General features: G+C 40.4%; 1 protein-coding gene across 3 annotated transcripts in view; it reads left to right on the top strand.

Annotated features, from left to right (window-relative positions):
• Positions 1-16434, top strand: part of KIAA1324L (KIAA1324 like) — a 181663-nt gene that overhangs the window by 81284 nt on the left and 83945 nt on the right. The window contains exons 1-2 of one of the 3 annotated variants that reach the window (XM_010370632.2): positions 1021-1109; positions 1887-2007. The exons of 1 other annotated variant lie outside the window; for it this stretch is intronic. In XM_010370632.2, the coding sequence (XP_010368934.1) occupies positions 2003-2007 (5 nt within the window). In that variant the 5' untranslated portion in view covers positions 1021-1109; positions 1887-2002. Of the gene's footprint in view, positions 1-1020; positions 1110-1886; positions 2008-16434 lie in introns of those variants that run through there. One more of the 3 variants, XM_010370631.2, reaches the window with a different exon arrangement.

Raw genomic sequence — 16434 nt, 5'->3', positions numbered from 1 at the left:
AGTTCCAACAGTCCCGACCGCAGTGGGGAACCGACCGCAGTGGGGAAGCTGGGAAGTCCGCGCGTGGCGATCCTCCGGAGCGGCTTTTCTAGGAGTGGGAGGACGATAGGCGGGGCACGGGCGTGTCCGGGGGCGTTCCGCAGGTGCGACCAGGTAAATCTTGGTCTCTTCAGATTGACATCACCTGGCGCATGCCTAGTTGGTCTGCACCTTCCCGGGTCGCCGGCTGGATTTTCGCGCGCGCGGGAAAAGTTGGGGGGGGGATGAAGAACCCGGAAGTGCGCCATCTTGCCTCCGTTCATCCAAACAGTAACAAACACCTAAAAGTGGGAATGTGGCTTTAGAATTGGATAAACTGGGCAGAGGCTGGGAGAATTTTGAGGTACATGCTAGTAAAGTCTAGATGGCCTTGAACAGATTGTTGGTAGAAATGTGGATTTTAGAGACTGCCCGTGAAGTCTCAGGAGGTAGTGAGAAGTGTGGCAGAAAATGTCTTTATCGTCTTAAAGAATATGTAAATTGTCATAAGCAGAATATTTTTAAAAATATTAAAAGTGATACTAGTGAGGGCCCAGAAAGAAAAGAGGAATGTCTCATAAATAAATAAATAAATATTTATTCCAATATTTCCTCCAGGAAATTGGAGGAAAGGTTGACCCCTTTAATATAGTGGCAGAAAGCTTAGCAAAATTGTGGTCCTATGTTTTTGTGGAAAGCAAAACTTGTAAGATGAGCTTGGATATTTAGCTGAGCAGATTTCCAAGCAAAGTGCTGAAGGAATGGTGTGGGTTCTTCTTGTTGGCTTATAGTAATTATGAGAGAAGCAACATGCATTGAGGGAAGAACTGTTAAACAAAGGGAACCCAGACTGGATGATTTGGGAAATCTCAGCTTATCTAGATTTCAAAAAATGTTAAAATTAGGAAAGTCATTGTTAGCAAAGTGTACTGTGCAGAGAAGGTCAAGGGCAATGGCCTTCTCATTCCGGATTTCTCCATGGTGATGTGGCTTGATGTTTCTATTCTCACTTGTCATTGACACAGTGAGGGAGGCAAAACTGTGGATGCAGCAGAATAGCCACATGCAGGATATTGAATTGAATAAGTAAGGTATTGAACTGAAAACAATTTGGGGTAGATTTGGAATTTTTCACATTCTTAAAATGCTCCAATAATATTTTGTTTGGGTTCCTCTCAGTTTAAATATCACTTATGTGTAATGTGCTCTGACCAAGGGAGGTCATTGTGAGAATTTCAAAACAACCAAAGGCTGGAGAGAGGTGGATTGGGGGTTGGTTTTAATTTGGCAGTTGTAATTAATGGTCAATTTTAATAGTCTGTAATTGATGGCAGCCTGCTGTGGTACATGTGTATTGAGCCTGGGAGAGCTACTTTAAAAACTTGTAGTCTTTTATTAGTATTTGATGATTAATTTTTACACCTTCTGTTAAATTTTAAACAGAGTGAGAATTAGGTCAATGGAAATGGTTCTGTTGTTTCTTTTGTTGAAACACATGGGACAGTGACAGTAGTCAAATTCCTAGTGTTATTCTGCTCTTTCTCCTACTCACATCTATCAGTTATTCAGAGCTTAAAAAGCCTGCAAGAGATAGGGAAGTGTGCTGTAGCTTTTCTGGATGGATGAGGTGAAAGGATAATGGTCACAACCTGACAGGATTGACTGTCCTGTCCTGCATCATCTCCTTAGCACCTACTCTGTGTCCAGCAGCATACCTCTTTGATCAATAAGCTGCTTGGTGTGGGTGGGATGGGGGAGGATCAAGGAGAGGGTACAGCTTGGAAACAGGGACTTGGGGTGATAGAGAAAGCACAGTTGTCCCATTAGAATTGGCTCTAACAAAGGCTTGTTTTTGTGATTGTTTGCAGAAAGATTATCACTTTGAATATACGGAATGTGATAGCAGTGGCTCCAGGTGGAGAGTTGCCATTCCAAATTCTGCAGTGGACTGCTCTGGCCTGCCTGACCCAGTGAGAGGCAAAGAATGCAGTATGTTTTGTCTTTTTGACCATTTGTTTTCTTGATTAAACAATTACCTCTTCATATTAGCCCTAGGTGTTAATTATAATGAATGTAGGAGACCTTACAAAAATGAGCATATGGCATTGATATCTAGCAGAATAAATGCAGCCTTTCTCATCACTAGATGCCCTTATATCTCAAGTCTGTAATGAGACAAAGGCAATATTAAAGAATATTATTATTATTTTTAAAAAATCTATTCTCTTATTTGAAACCATAGGAGGGCAGAGTGGCAGAGTTTCTTATTAATGGATTTGTTCTTATTTTAAAAATGATTTTATAAAATTAAAAAATTATGTTGAAATACACATAACTTAAAATTTACCATCATCACCATTTTTAAGTGTCTAGTTCAGGGGCATTAAATATATTCATATTGTTTACTATCATTACCACCATCCATCCGCAGAACTCTGTCATCTTGCAGTGGATTTTTTTTTTAGCCATAGAAATAACTTAATTTTTTTTTTTTTTTAGTATAACCTACAGAGAGATTATAGAATTGCTGGATATCACATTCAACAGCATATCTTTTGGGAGTTAAACAGGTTTGAAGTACAACATTATAAATTAACAGAGAAATATGAAATAAATGTAAATTTATTTTCATTTAAAACTTTACTTTTAAAAATCCTTTAATTTAGTGAGTTAGGGGTTCCTGCAGCAAAATAGTTGAGGGGGTGGACTAAAGTTCGAAGCTGGAAATAAAAGAGAGGGAATGTATTTGGGTTTTCCTGCAGTCTTCCAGGTAGTATTCTTAAAAGCTTAGTTTTTCTGTTCCCAAATTAAAGATCAGGTAAGCAAATTGTTAAGTAGATAACTAATTTCTTCCTATTCATAGGGAGCATTCCTCTGTTACTAGCTGGAGGAGTTTTTAGCATAATTTGTAGATTTACTGATAAAAGGGAAACTGCAATAATCTTATGAGGAAAGTCAGGGAAAAATATCATTATTTCCTAGTGAATGATATTAATAAGTGAATTCAGGGAGAACCTGAGAGGCCCTCAAATGGGCAGGTGAAGGCTTCAGTGTAGCAACAGTCTTAAAAGACAAGAGGGTCTGTATAGAAGAAGCTGATACAAGACTGAGGTGTGTGAAACCACTGGTGCAGAGGGCAGATGAGCTCTCAGTGACAGAGGAATGTGGTTGAAAGGGAAGCAGAGCCTGAATCATACCTATGTAATTAGCCCATTGTGAATTTGCTTCAGTCACTTGCCTAGAAAAATCTATGTATCATTTACCTATGTTTACTTTTCATTTGTGGGCTAATTCCTTGGTTTCCTTGTAAACAGCCCTACTCAGGTGGACCGCCTAACCATTTTGAATGCCAACTTCATATCTAGGTGGTATGGTGGTCTTGGCCAGCGCTGGCTTTTGAGAACTGATCATTAGCTGGAAATGGGCTATTGTGGAGTATTGTACCCATAAAAACTAGCGAACACTACAAATTGGGGGCCTCCCTTCCCTTGGGAGCTGGATTTTAAATACTTATCAGCATAGCACTGATTACATTTGTTGGCTAAGAGTCAACAATCTGTTACAGAATTGATGCCTGCATAGGAATTAGTTTTAATTAAATGTTGCCAGAGACATTTTTGCTCATTATATACAGTAAGTTTCAACATATAACATTTTGAATCTGACACTCTAGCAAGCACTTCTCTGAAAATTCTGACTACTAATCAGGTCACTATTAGTTATTACTTACCTTAAAAATGATTCTTGCTTTAAAAATGATAATACTTTTGTGATAATACTTCAAAAATATTAATACTTTTGGCTGGTACATTTTTTATCTTTGTATTTTGTCTGAAATCTGAATTTCCAAGTATTCCTGTATAGTATACTTACATTTGATCTGGAATTTGTCAGTCTGGCCTTAGATCTGTGAACATTTGCTTGTGTTAAAGACAAATTATTTTAAAACTCACAAGTAAGTTAATAGGCTTAAGCAACTTAGAAGCACAATTCATAACTTTAACTGTGTCACTTAAACTAGTCATTAGTGTTTGGCTGCTGAAGGCAGTATCATAGTAACTGGATATTTCTTCAGGAGCTTAGATTTTCTATTGCTAATAATAACTACCATTTCTCAAGTACTGATTATGTGCCAAACATTGTGCTTGGAGTTTTATGTCATTATCCCATTGTATCCTCACAACAGCCATCTCAGATAACTAGGATCAGTGTTTCCATTTTATTAAAAAGGAAACTCAGACTTAAAGTGGTGAAGTAATTTACTTTATGTCATATAGCCCGGATGTGGCAGGTCTAGGATTCAAAAACAGACATGTCTGATTCTAGAGCCTGTGTCTTACCCACTGAGTTTTTCTCTCGTGTCCGTGTGAAGAGGCCACCAAACAGGCTTTGTATGAGCAACATGGCTGTTTATTTCACCTGGGTGCAGGCGAGCTAAGTCTGAAAAGAGAGTCAGTGAAGGGAGATGGGGTGGGGCCATTTTATAGGATTTGGGTAGGTAAAGGAAAATTACAGTCAAAGGGGGTTGTTCTCTGGTGGACAGGGGTGGGGGTCACAAGGTGCTCAGTGAGGGAGCTTTTGAGCCAGGAAGAGCCAGGAAAAGGAATTTCACAAGGGGTAATGTCATCAGTTAAGACAAACAGACCATTTTCACTTCTTTTGTGGTGGAATGTCATCAGTTAAGGCAGGAACTGGCCATCTGGATGTGTACCTACAGGTCACAGGGGATATGATGGCTTAACTTTGGCTCAGAGGCCTGACATTCCTGTCTTCTTATTTAGAAGAAGTCTTCTTATTTATTCTCTTAATAAGAGAAATAAAACAAAATAGTGTTGAAGTGTTGGGGTGGCGAAAATTTTTTGGGGGTGGTGTGGAGATATAATGGGCGATGTTTCTCAGGGCTGCTTCAAGAGGGATTAGGGGCAGCATGGGAACCTACAGTGGGAAAGATTAAGCTGAAGGAAGATTTTGTGGTAAGAGGCAATATTGTGGGGTTATTAGAAGGAGTATTTGTCATATGGAATGATTGGTGATGGCCTGGATGCGGCTTTGTATGAATTGAAAAACTAAGCAGAAGACACAGGTCTGAATAAGAGGAGAAAAACAGGTATTAAAGGACTAAGAATTGGGAGGACCTGGGACATCTAATTAGACAATGTCTAAGGAGGTTCAGCATAGCCTTGCCAGCAAAGATTATTTATTTACTTTAAGAGGGAGTTAAGAGTGGTGGTTCGGGGATAGCATTAGGAGATATCAGCTGTGATGGCTTGGAGAAACAGTGTAAACCGGCAGTATAAACAAGAGCAGGGCATTTCTGAGTAGTTGAAAACAGTGAATAGGAGTATGACTAGACAGAAGATAGTAGGGATGACAAGTTTTTGGGGCACAGTGTAAGTTGGTCTGGTGTCTGAAATGAGACTGGGGCTTAATAAAAAGGAGCGTCTATACAAGAGCTTAAATGGGCTGTACCCTGTAGCATTCTGAGGACAGGCCTGAATTCTGAGAAGGGCAAGTGGTAAAAGTATTGTCCAGTCCTTTTTAAGTTGGTGGTTGAGCTTGGTGAGGTGTATTTTTAAAAGACCATTAGTCTGTTCTACCTTTCTTGAAGATTGAGGACCATAAGGGGTATGAAGGTTTTACTGAATACCAAGAGCCTGAAAAACTGCTTGGGTGATTTGACTAGTAAAGGCTGGTCCGCTATTGGACTGTATAGAGTTGGGAAGGCCAAACTGAGGAATTACGTTTGACAGAAGGGGAGAAATTACCTTGGTGGCCTTCTCAGACCTTATGGGAAAGGCCTCTACCTATCCAGTGAAAGTGTCTACCCAGACTAAGAGGAATTTAATTTTTTGACTCAGGACATGTGAGTAAAGTCAATTTGCCAGTCCTGGGCAGGGGCAAATCTCAGAGTTTGATGTGTAGGAAAGGGAGGGGCCCTGAACAATCCGTCAGGGGTAGTAGAATAGCAGATGGAACACTGAAGTGATTTCCTTGAGGATAGATTTCCATGATGGAAAGGAAATGAGAGGTTCTAAGAGACGGGCTAGTGGCTTGTAACCTACATGGGAGAGGTTATGAAATGATGACAGAATAGAATGGGCCTGTGAAGCTGAAAGAACCATTTGCCTTGTGTGGGAAGAGATTGATAGGTGGAAGTTTCGGCAGGGCAGTAGGTGGGAGTGACCGATGTGAAGGAGAAAAACTGGCTGTGAGGGACAGAAGTTGGAATGCTAGCTGTTTGTCTAGCCACCTTATCAGCATAAGCATTGCCTAGAGCAATGGGATCTGATGCCTTTTGATGGCCTTTGCAGCGAATGACTCCAGTTTCCTTTGGAAGTAAAGTGACCTTGAGCAGAGTTTTTATTAAAGAGGCATTAGTGATGGAGGACCCTTGTTAATGAGGAAACCTCTTTCAGCCTATATAACAGCATGGTGGTGCAGAATATGGAAGGCATATTTCGAGTCAGTATAAATATTGACACGTAGTCCTTTTGTAAGAGGGAAGGCCTGAGTTAAGGCAACTAGTTCAGCTTGCTGAGAGGTAGTGGAGAGGGGCAGAGCGGTAGCCTCAATGACAGGTGTGGAAGATACTATAGCATAGCCAGCAAACAGGAAAGAAGGAAATATGAGGAAATGGGGTGAATGTCAGGTGGATCAGAGAGATACAGTCATGGGGGTCAGGTGTGATATTTGGAATAATGTGGAAGGCTGGGTTGAAGTCTGGGCCAGGAACAATGGTAATTGTGGGAGACTCAACAAAGAGTGAAGGAGCTGGGGAGCAGAAAGTATATGTGTCAGATGGGAAGAAGAAAATAGATTTTGGAGGTTGTGAGAACTGTAGAGAGTGAATTGAGCACAGTTTGTGATTTTTGGGGCCTCTAAAAGTATTAAAGCAGCAGCAACCACTGCATGCAGACATGAGGGCTAGGCTAAAACAGTAAGGTCAAGTTGTTTGGACAGAAAGGCTACAGGGCATGGTCCCAGCTCTTGTGTAAGAATTCTGACCATACTAACTATGCCTAGGAAGGAAAGGAGTTGTTTTGTAGAAGGGATTGGAGTTTGGGAGATTACTTGGACATGATCAGCAGGGAGAGCACATGTGTTTTTATAAGAATTATGCTGAGAGACGTAACAGATAAGGAAGAAATTTGGGCTTGACTGAAGTAATGGGGGCTGTCTGTGAAGCCTTGTGGCAGTACAACCCAGGTAATTTGCTGAGCCTGATGGGTGTCAGGGTCAGTCCGAGTGAAAGTGAAGAGAGGCTGCGATGAAGGGTGCAAAGGAATAGTAAAGAAAGCATCTTTGAGATCCAGAACAGAATAATGGCTTGTGGAGGGAGGTATTGAGGATAGGAGAATATATGGGTTTGGCACCACACGGTGGATAGGCAAGACAATTTGGTTGATAAGGTGCAGATCCTGAACTAACTTGTAAGGCTTGTCTGGGTCTAGGACAGGTAAAATGGGGGAATTGTAAGGAGAGTTTATATGTTTTAGAAGCCCATGCTGTAGCAGGTGAGTGAGAACAGGCTTTAATCCTTTGAAAGCCTGCTGTGGGATGGGATATTGGCATTGAGCAGGGTAAGGGTGATTAGGTTTTAATGGGATGGTAATGGGAATGTGATCGGTTGCCAGGGAGGGAGTAGAGATGTCCTATACCTGTGGGTTAAGGTGGGGGGATACAAGAGGAAGATGAAAAGGAGGCTTTGGGTTGGGAAGAAGAGTGGCATTGAGATGTGGCTATAGCCCAGGAATAGTCAGGGAAGCAGATAATTTGGTTAAAATGTCTCGGCCTAATAAGGGAACTGGGCAGGTGGGGATAACTAAAAAAGAGTGCATAAAAGAATGTTATCCAAGTTGGCACCAGAGTTGGGGAGTTTTAAGAGGTTTAGAAACTTGGACGTCAATACCCACAACAGTTATCGGGGCAAAGGAAACAGGCCCTTTGAAAAGAATGTAATGTGGAGTGGGTAGCCTCCGTATTGATTAAGAAGGGGACGGACTTACCCTCCACTGTGAGAATTACCTAGAGCGTCTGTGATGATCCTGAAGGCTTCTGAGGCGATGGGGCAGTGTCAGTCTTTAGCTGCTAAGTTGAGAAGATCTGGGAAGGAGTCAGAGAGCCTTGGGCTAGAGTTCCAGGGGCTCTAGGAGTGGCCGCTGGGCGAGTTGAACAGTCTAATTATCTGTGGGGTCCCGCACAGATGGGAGACAGCTTAGGAGGAATCCCAGGCTTTGGACATTCCTTGGCCCAGTGGCCAGATTTCCGGCACTTGTAGCAAGCTCCTGGGGGAGGAGGTTCTGGAGGAACCCCTGGCAGCTGTGGTTCAAGAGTTTGGAGTTCTTGTGTGCTGGAGATGTGGCTGCGGTTTCTCTCACAGTGGAGGCAAGGAATTGCAACTCAAATATGTTGCTACTTGGCTGCCTCTACTGTGTTATTGTACACCTTGAAGGCGAGGTTAATTAAGTCCTGTTGTGGGGTATGAGGGCCGGAATTTAATTTTTGGAGCTTTATTTAATGTCAGGAGCAGATTGGGTAATAAAATAAAATGCATATTGAGAATAAGACAGCCTTCTGAGCCTTTCAGGGTCTAGGGCTGTAAAGCGTCTCAGGGTTGCTGCTAAATGGGCCATGAACTGGGCTGGGTTTTTCATATTTGATGAAAAAGAGCCTAAATGCTAACTGATTTGGGAGAGGTTGGATAAAGAAAAAGGAGCATTAACCTTGGCTATGCCTTTAGATCCAGCCACGTTTTTAAGAGGAAATTGCTGGGCAGGTGGTGGAACGAAACTGTAAGCCAGACTGGGTGTGAGGAGGGGAGGTGGTAAAAGGATTATAGGGTGGAGGAGCGGAGGCTGAGGAAGAATTGGGATGTAGCTCAGCCTGGTGAGGAGGGGAGAGGTCAGATGGATCTGTAGAAAAGGAAGATTAGAAAGACTCAGCGACACTTGGGGTTGGAACTGAGGGGACAGGCGGGAGGGAAAGAAGGAAGATTTGGAACGAGTTGCATTGGGAACAGAGACTAGGGAGGGATTGATGTGTAAAAGATTGCCTGGATGTTAGGCACCTCAGACTGTTTGCCCATTTTATGACAAGAATTATTTAGATCTTGTAGGATGGAAAAATCGAAAGTGCCATTTTCTGGCTATTTGGAACCACTGTCAAGTTTGTATTGGTGTCAAGCGGCGTTGTAGAAGAAAATAAGACGTTTAGGTTTTAGGTCAGGTGTGAGCTGAAAAGGTTTTAAGTTTTTGAGAACACAGGCTAAGGGAGAAGGAGGAGGAATGGAGGGTGGAAGGTTACCCATAGGGAAGGAGGCAAGCCTAGAGAAAAGAGAGAGCAGAAATAGAGAGAAGAGGTGGGGCGTGCTTGCCCCCCAGGAAAGTGGAGAAGGGGTAGAGACATGGAGATAAGGGTTTGGGGGGTTCTTGCCCTCCAGAAAAGCAGGAAAGGGGTAGAGACACGGAGATAAGTGGATGGGGGGTTTTTGCCCCCCAGAAAAGCGGAGAAGGGGTAGAGATAGGGAGCGAAGGGGTCGGGGGGTTCTTGCCCCCCAGAAAAATGGAGAAGGGGTAGAGATAGGGAGCGAAAGGGTCGGGGGGTTCTTGCCCCCCCAGAAAAGTGGTGCTTGCCGCTAAGGGTGAAGGACCAAGACAGGTGTCCCTGTGTGGTCAGATACCTCTGATATGTGGGTGAACAATCAGGCAGGTGTCCCCACGTGATTAAACACCAAGGGAAGACTGTCTTCCTGAGTCCATGACCGGCGCTGGAGTTTTGGGTCCACGGATAAAATGTGTCTCCTGTCTCTAGGAGAAAAGGAAAGGAACTGAAATTAAGAGAAGAGAGAGATTGAAGTGTGGCACCCAGATTGAAAGGAGAAAGAGGTTGAGGGATAGTGAGACAGGTTAGAGAAGAGAGTGAAAAGAAGCCACTTACCTGATTTAAAATTGGTGTGATGTTCCTTGAGTGGGTTGGTCTGAGGACCTGAGGTCACAGGTGGATCTTTCTCATGGAGCAAAGAGCAGGAGGACAGGGGATTGATCTCCCAAGGGAGGTCCCCCGATCCAAGTCACGGCACCAAATTTCACTTGCATCTGTGTGAAGAGACCACCAAACAGGCTTTGTATGAGCAACATGGGTATTTATTTCACCTGGGTGCAGGCGGGCTGAGTCCCAAAAGAGAGTCAGAGAAGGGAGATAGGGGTGGGGCCGTTTTATAGGATTTGGGTAGGTGAAGGAAAATTACAGTCAAAGGGGGTTGTTCTCTGGTGGGCAGGGGTGGGGGTCACAAGGTGCTCAGTGGGGGAGCTTTTGAGCCAGGAAGAGCCAGGAAAAGGAATTTCACAAGGTAATGTCATCAGTTAAGGCAAGAACAGACCATTTTCACTTCTTTTGTGGTGGAATGTCATCAGTTAAGGCAGGAACTGGCCATCTGGATGTGTACCTACAGGTCACAGGGGATATGATGGCTTAACTTTGGCTCAGAGGCCTGACAGAGTTAACTTGCCACTTGAAGATGACAGCCTGGAGAAGCTTCCAGGTCTCCATAAGGGTGACATAAAACTCAGTGGTGGACCCACCAATTGATTCATACAGAAAAAGAAAAGTAGTGGAACACAGCAGCTTCAAGTAAGTGAAGAATATTTAGGAGAGTGATTGTGTGCAACATGATTTACACAGATCTTAATGTCTCAAAATAAAATGAAACCCAGAATTTGGCCTTTGTGGGAGTTGTTAAAAATTCTTTAAAATGTAATCAGGTAATCTCTTTTCTTCCTTCTCAGGAAGAAGCAGTGGGGGAGGCCTTTCCTGAGGAAAGGGATTATAGGAATGTTTATGAAGCAGTTGTAAATTTTTTCAGAGAATTGATTGGCAAGCTATATTATATACTTGTTTTTTAAAGATTACATAAGATCTGGCTGCAAGGCTCCTCTGAGTGAAGTTAATGAGAAGTCAGGTATCAGTTTTTGTTGTTTTAGAACCCTGGGGTATATGTGACTCTGAAGCTTACAAGGCTCAGGAAATAGCATGAAGAGGCTTCTGGTTGTTAATTGACACTGATCCCCATTGTCCTTTTGTCCTCTCTGCTGTGGAGAATTCATCAGTTGCTCTGGCAGACCACTGAGATGATCTCATCTCTCTCCTCCTCTCTGCTAGCTCCAGGCTCAGCCACGGGAAACATTGGCACTTCTCCCAAGGCCGTGGTGCCAAGAGTTTAGCATCTGTGGGCATCATCCATCATTCAAGGTCTTGCAAGTAGCATGCCGTTTCTGAACCACAACACTCTTTGTTTTAATCTCAAACCAAAGGGATATAACCCCTGTTCCAATCCATCTCTTCTTCACTGTTGGGTCATTCTCCTCATTTATTCTTGAAGAACAATGGCTTCTAAAATCTTTCCTTGAACCTCTCAGGTTCACTGGATGTTCTTAGATCATCAGAGAGGATAGAGCGGTTTCCTGGGCTATGTTCTCTCTTTCTTTCTCATTTGGGACAAAGCCCTTTTGCTTCAAACCAAGCCTTAGAAATAAAGGTCTGATCTGGGGTACAAGTAGGGAGAGAGTTCCTTTACATATTTTTCCGACAAGTCTGGAACTCTGAAGCGGAAATAAACATAATATATTTCTTCCTTTCTTCCTTTTATATTCTCACATTTATTTAGGGAGTCTATCTCTTCAATTGCTTATTCTTTAAAATATATCTGAGTCTACGATTTCAGGTACAACCTTAATATACCATGTTCTTTTCCTATTTTTTCCATTGATTTGTTCTTCAGCTGTATAACACACCACTTTCTAAATGAAGATGACTAAGATATCTTTAATTTCATTTGGTAGGAAAGCATCAAATTAGTCATAGTTTGGGGGACTTTGTTTAATCTTGTGCTTTAGTATTTAGAAAATGTGAATCAATAATTCATATGAAGTAATACATAAATATAAATGTATATAGAAGTATATATGTATGTATAATGTGTTGTATATATGTGTGTATAGTTTTTGTATTTCTCATACAGAGTATAGTAAATTAATGTGGCTTCAAATATGACTTTTATATATTTATGCATATAAATGTTTATAGTCTAGTATTTGAATAATTGGTTATAAACTTCTAATATTTAGTTTTTTTAGATAAAAAAGTGCTATATGCAGACAAGTAAAAAAATCGAATACAGACTTTTTTTTCCCTCAAATCTATTGGTATATCCCATATTTAATGGACCTTAAAAAATAAGCAGACTTACACTGTCTGCACAAAATAGACTTTAAGTCAAAAACTGTCACAAGGAACAAGGAAGTTTAGTTACATAAACTAAGAGTTATTATTATTAATAATTATTAATTATTTTTAATAATTAATAAGAGATAATTAATTATTAATATATATGCACTCAACATCAGAGTATCTAAATATGTAAAGCAAACATTGGCAGTTCTGAAGGGAAAAATAGACTGTAATACAATAATAGTAGGAAAATTAAATATCCCACTTATGATAATGGACAGATCATGTAGACAGAAAAATCAGTAAAGAAACAGCAGGCCGGGTGCGGTGGCTCACACCTGTAATCCCAGCGCTTTGGGAGGCCGAGGCGGGTGGATCATGAGGTCAGGAGTTCGAGACCAGCCTGGCCAACATGGTAAAACCCTTTCTCAACTAAAAATACAAAAAATTAGCCAGATGTGGTGGCTTGCACCTGTAGTCCCAGCTACTTGGGAGACTGAGGCAGGAGAATTGCTTGAGCCTGGGAGGCAGAGGTTGCAGTGAGCTGAGACTGTGCCATTGTATTCCAGCCTGGGTGACAGAGTGAGACTGCATCTCAAAAACAAACAAACAAACAAACAAAAACAAAACAGCAGACTGAAACAGCTTTATAGACCAAATGAACCTAACAGGTATGCATAGAATATTCCACCCAAAACTAGCAGAATGCGTGTTCTTTTCAAACACATGAAACATTCTCCAGGATAAATCATATACTAGGTCACAAAATGATTCTTAACAAATTTAAGAAGATTGAAATCATTCCAAATATTTTTTTCTGACTACAGTGAAGTAAAACCAGAAATCAACAACAAAAGGAAAATGGGACAGTTGATAAATACATGAAAATTAAACCACACTCTTAACCTTTGGGTCAAAGAAAAAATCATAGGGAAATTAGAAAATATTTTGAGACAAAGGAAACTGGAAACAAAAAATACTGAAACTTATTTGATGCAGCAAAAGCAGTTTATAGCAATAAGTACCTACATTAAGAAAAGACATATTTCCAGCAGCCTAACATTACAAGTCAAGGAACTAGCAAAAGAATAAACTGCTAAGCTAAAAACTGGCCTAAGGAGGGAAAAAGTAAAGTTTAGAGCAAAATATAGCAAACTGAATTTAATAGCACATTAAAAGAATAATATGTAATGACCAAGTGGGATTTATCATTGGGATTCAAGAATGAGTTAACATATGCAGCTCAATCAATGTGATATACCACATAATTAGGATGAAAGACAAAAGTCACATGATCATCTCAATAGATGCAGAAAAAACATTTGACAAAATTCAGTACTCTTTTATGATACAAACTCTTAACATTAGGCATAGAAGGAAATTACTTCAACACAGTAAACGCCATATAGGACAAGCACATAGCTAATATTATACTCAGTTGTGAAAAATGGCAAGCTTTTTTTTCTAAGATCTGGCATAAGGCAAGGAGCCTGTTCACCTTCACCACTTCTGTTCAACATAATACTGAAGGTCCTAGCCAAAGCAGTTAGGCAAGAAAAGAAATAAAAGGCATACAAATCAGAAAGGAAGGAGCAAAATTATTTCTGTCTGCAGATGACATGATCTTATGTGTAGAAAACCCTAGAGACTCCACACACATACACAAAAAAACCTGTTAGAACTAGTAAATAAAGTCAGCAAAGCTGTAAGATACAAAATAAACTTTAAACAGTTGCATTTCTATACACTAATAATGAACTATCCGAAGAGAAATCAAGAAAACAATCCTGTGTATAATAGCATCAAAAAAATGAAATACTTAAGAATAAACTTAAACAAGGAGGTGACAGACTTGTACATTGAAAATGGTAAACGCTAATTAAAGAAAGCAGACTCAAATAAATGGAATGTCATCCCATGCTCATAGATTGGAAAACTTAGTATTATTAAAATATTCTTACTACCCAAAGTCATCTGCAGATTTAATGCAATCTCTATTAAAATCTCAAGAATCTCTAGAAATATAAAAATAAATCCTAAACTCATGTGGAATCACAAAAGATTCTGAATAGCCAAAGCAGTTTTGAGCAAAAAGAACAAAGCTGGAAGCATCACACGTCCTGAGCCATGTATGTTAATTCTCTGAGGCTCTCTGAGGTAAATTCTGAAGGAAGAAGTTCTTTAACCTGATGCAAGCGACATTCCAGGTGTTGGAAACAGGATGAAGGTGCCAAGTGGAGCAGCATCTGGTTTTCCTGGGTGCTCTGTGAGATCTGGATGGCTGGCACTCAGGGAGAATGTGGGAAGGGCCAGAGATTCTGGTGACTCAATCGGCCGGCTCCTCTGTCCTACCAAGGACTCTGGACTTTGACCTGGAGACAGCCATTCACAGGTGGTTAAGGGGGTTAAATGAGGTGATAAATGTGATCTACAGTCCTGGAATCATAATTATATTATAATATAGCAATAGTAATAATAATAGCTGAAATAATAATAAAAAATAATAGCCAATCTTTACTTGCTATATGCCAGGCATAACTGTAAATGCTTTATCCTGCATTCATTCAAATTCATTTAGTCATTACATCATCCTTGTAAAATAGATATTTTTATTACCTTGCCTTTCCCCCCACTTTTTAAAAAGCTGTTAGGAAACTAAAACAATAGCTCAGAGTCAGACATTTAGGTCAAAGGGGGAACTGAGATTTGAAACCAGGAAGCTTAGAATTTGGGTCTATGTTCTTAATGTCTATGGGGACTGTCCCTTTGGAATACACTGCTAGTATATATGAACAAGTGCTTATCCCCATCCTGGGACATCTGCATGCCCCTAACATTTACCTCTTGATAGAAATGTGACACAAATTGATATCCTAGAAAGATAAATGGACTTTTTAAAAGATGACATCTAAAGGCTCAGATATGTTGTTTTTGGGTCATTTTTAATTGCTTAATGTTCTCTTTATAGATTGTATTCTTATTTTTTAAGGATTTATAAAAATAAAATAATTTTTTAGAGATGAGTCTTGCTATGCTGCCTAGGCTAAAGTGCAGTGGCTATTCACAGGCACAATCATAATTTACTGTAGTCTCAAAACCTTGGGCTCAAGTGAGGCTCCTACCTCAGCTTCCTGAGTAGCTAGGTACCTAACACCATACCTGGTAGTAGATTTTATTCTTAATTGTCTATATTTTTCAGAAAGATGAGAGAGTGACATTTAGAATTTAGGAGATGTTTGTTGCTATATCCTCATATATAATAAGTTGATTAGCTGGTGTTTTTTTTTTTTTTTTTTTTTTTTTCCCTGAACCTAGCATATTGTTTGGTACTTGATCCACAGAATATCCTTTCATTGTTTAATCGATATTAGGGAAAAAATGACACTTTTTCCAACTATTGAATGTCTTCCTAGAGCAGAATAAACTCCTTATGGAGAGAATATGTAATCCTTTCATGGCTCCTCAGAAAGCTGCAGGACACTGGAATGTTTATAGATTGAATAACTTTTGTGCCACTAAATTAGAGACTGACTTTAGAGTTTTATTTTTGTAGGTGAAACACAAAGGTCTAATCAGATTTGTAAAAATTTATTCTATACATAAAGGGATAAATTGATATACAAAATGCTGTCAAATATTTTGTCCTCAGAAGGCTTAGTTGGAATGTTGCTGCATTGAGTTCCAAGTGTGCGAAGACGAAGTTAAACCTCCTCAGTAACACACAAGTGGTAGCTGAAAGGTTAGAATTAATCAGATCGGGAAATGAGATGAAAACAATTGAGAAAAGCTGAAAATCAGACTTTAGGTTAATCGTATTGTTTGATGGGAGCGATGGTTGAGGGAACTTCTCTGAAAAGAGTGTTTTATGAGGAGATGAGAAAACTCAGCCCTCAAAACTGCGGAACCAAAGTCAGAGACTATCAAGAAGTAGAAGGTGACTGACACTTTCTAAGGATGAGGAAAAGTTTAGGATGATAAGAACCAAAGTGGTAGGGCATAATTGGAACTTGAGAAAACTGATTTCACGGATGCATTGTTTTGCCCCCTTGGGTGACCTCATCACGTACTCTGAACATTTTTCTTCCCTTGACCTTCGCTGTTTTCTTTTTTCTGTAAGCCTTGTGTCATCCTGTGCCCAATAAACTGAGATTTGTCCCCTCCCCCATCAAACATTGATGTCAAGAAGCTGCA

Source organism: Rhinopithecus roxellana, chromosome 6 (genome assembly GCF_007565055.1).
Source record: "Rhinopithecus roxellana isolate Shanxi Qingling chromosome 6, ASM756505v1, whole genome shotgun sequence".
NCBI classification, from domain to species: domain Eukaryota; kingdom Metazoa; phylum Chordata; class Mammalia; order Primates; family Cercopithecidae; genus Rhinopithecus; species Rhinopithecus roxellana.
The sequence above is the reverse complement of the archived record's forward strand: the minus strand, read 5'-3'. Positions and strand labels throughout refer to the sequence as shown.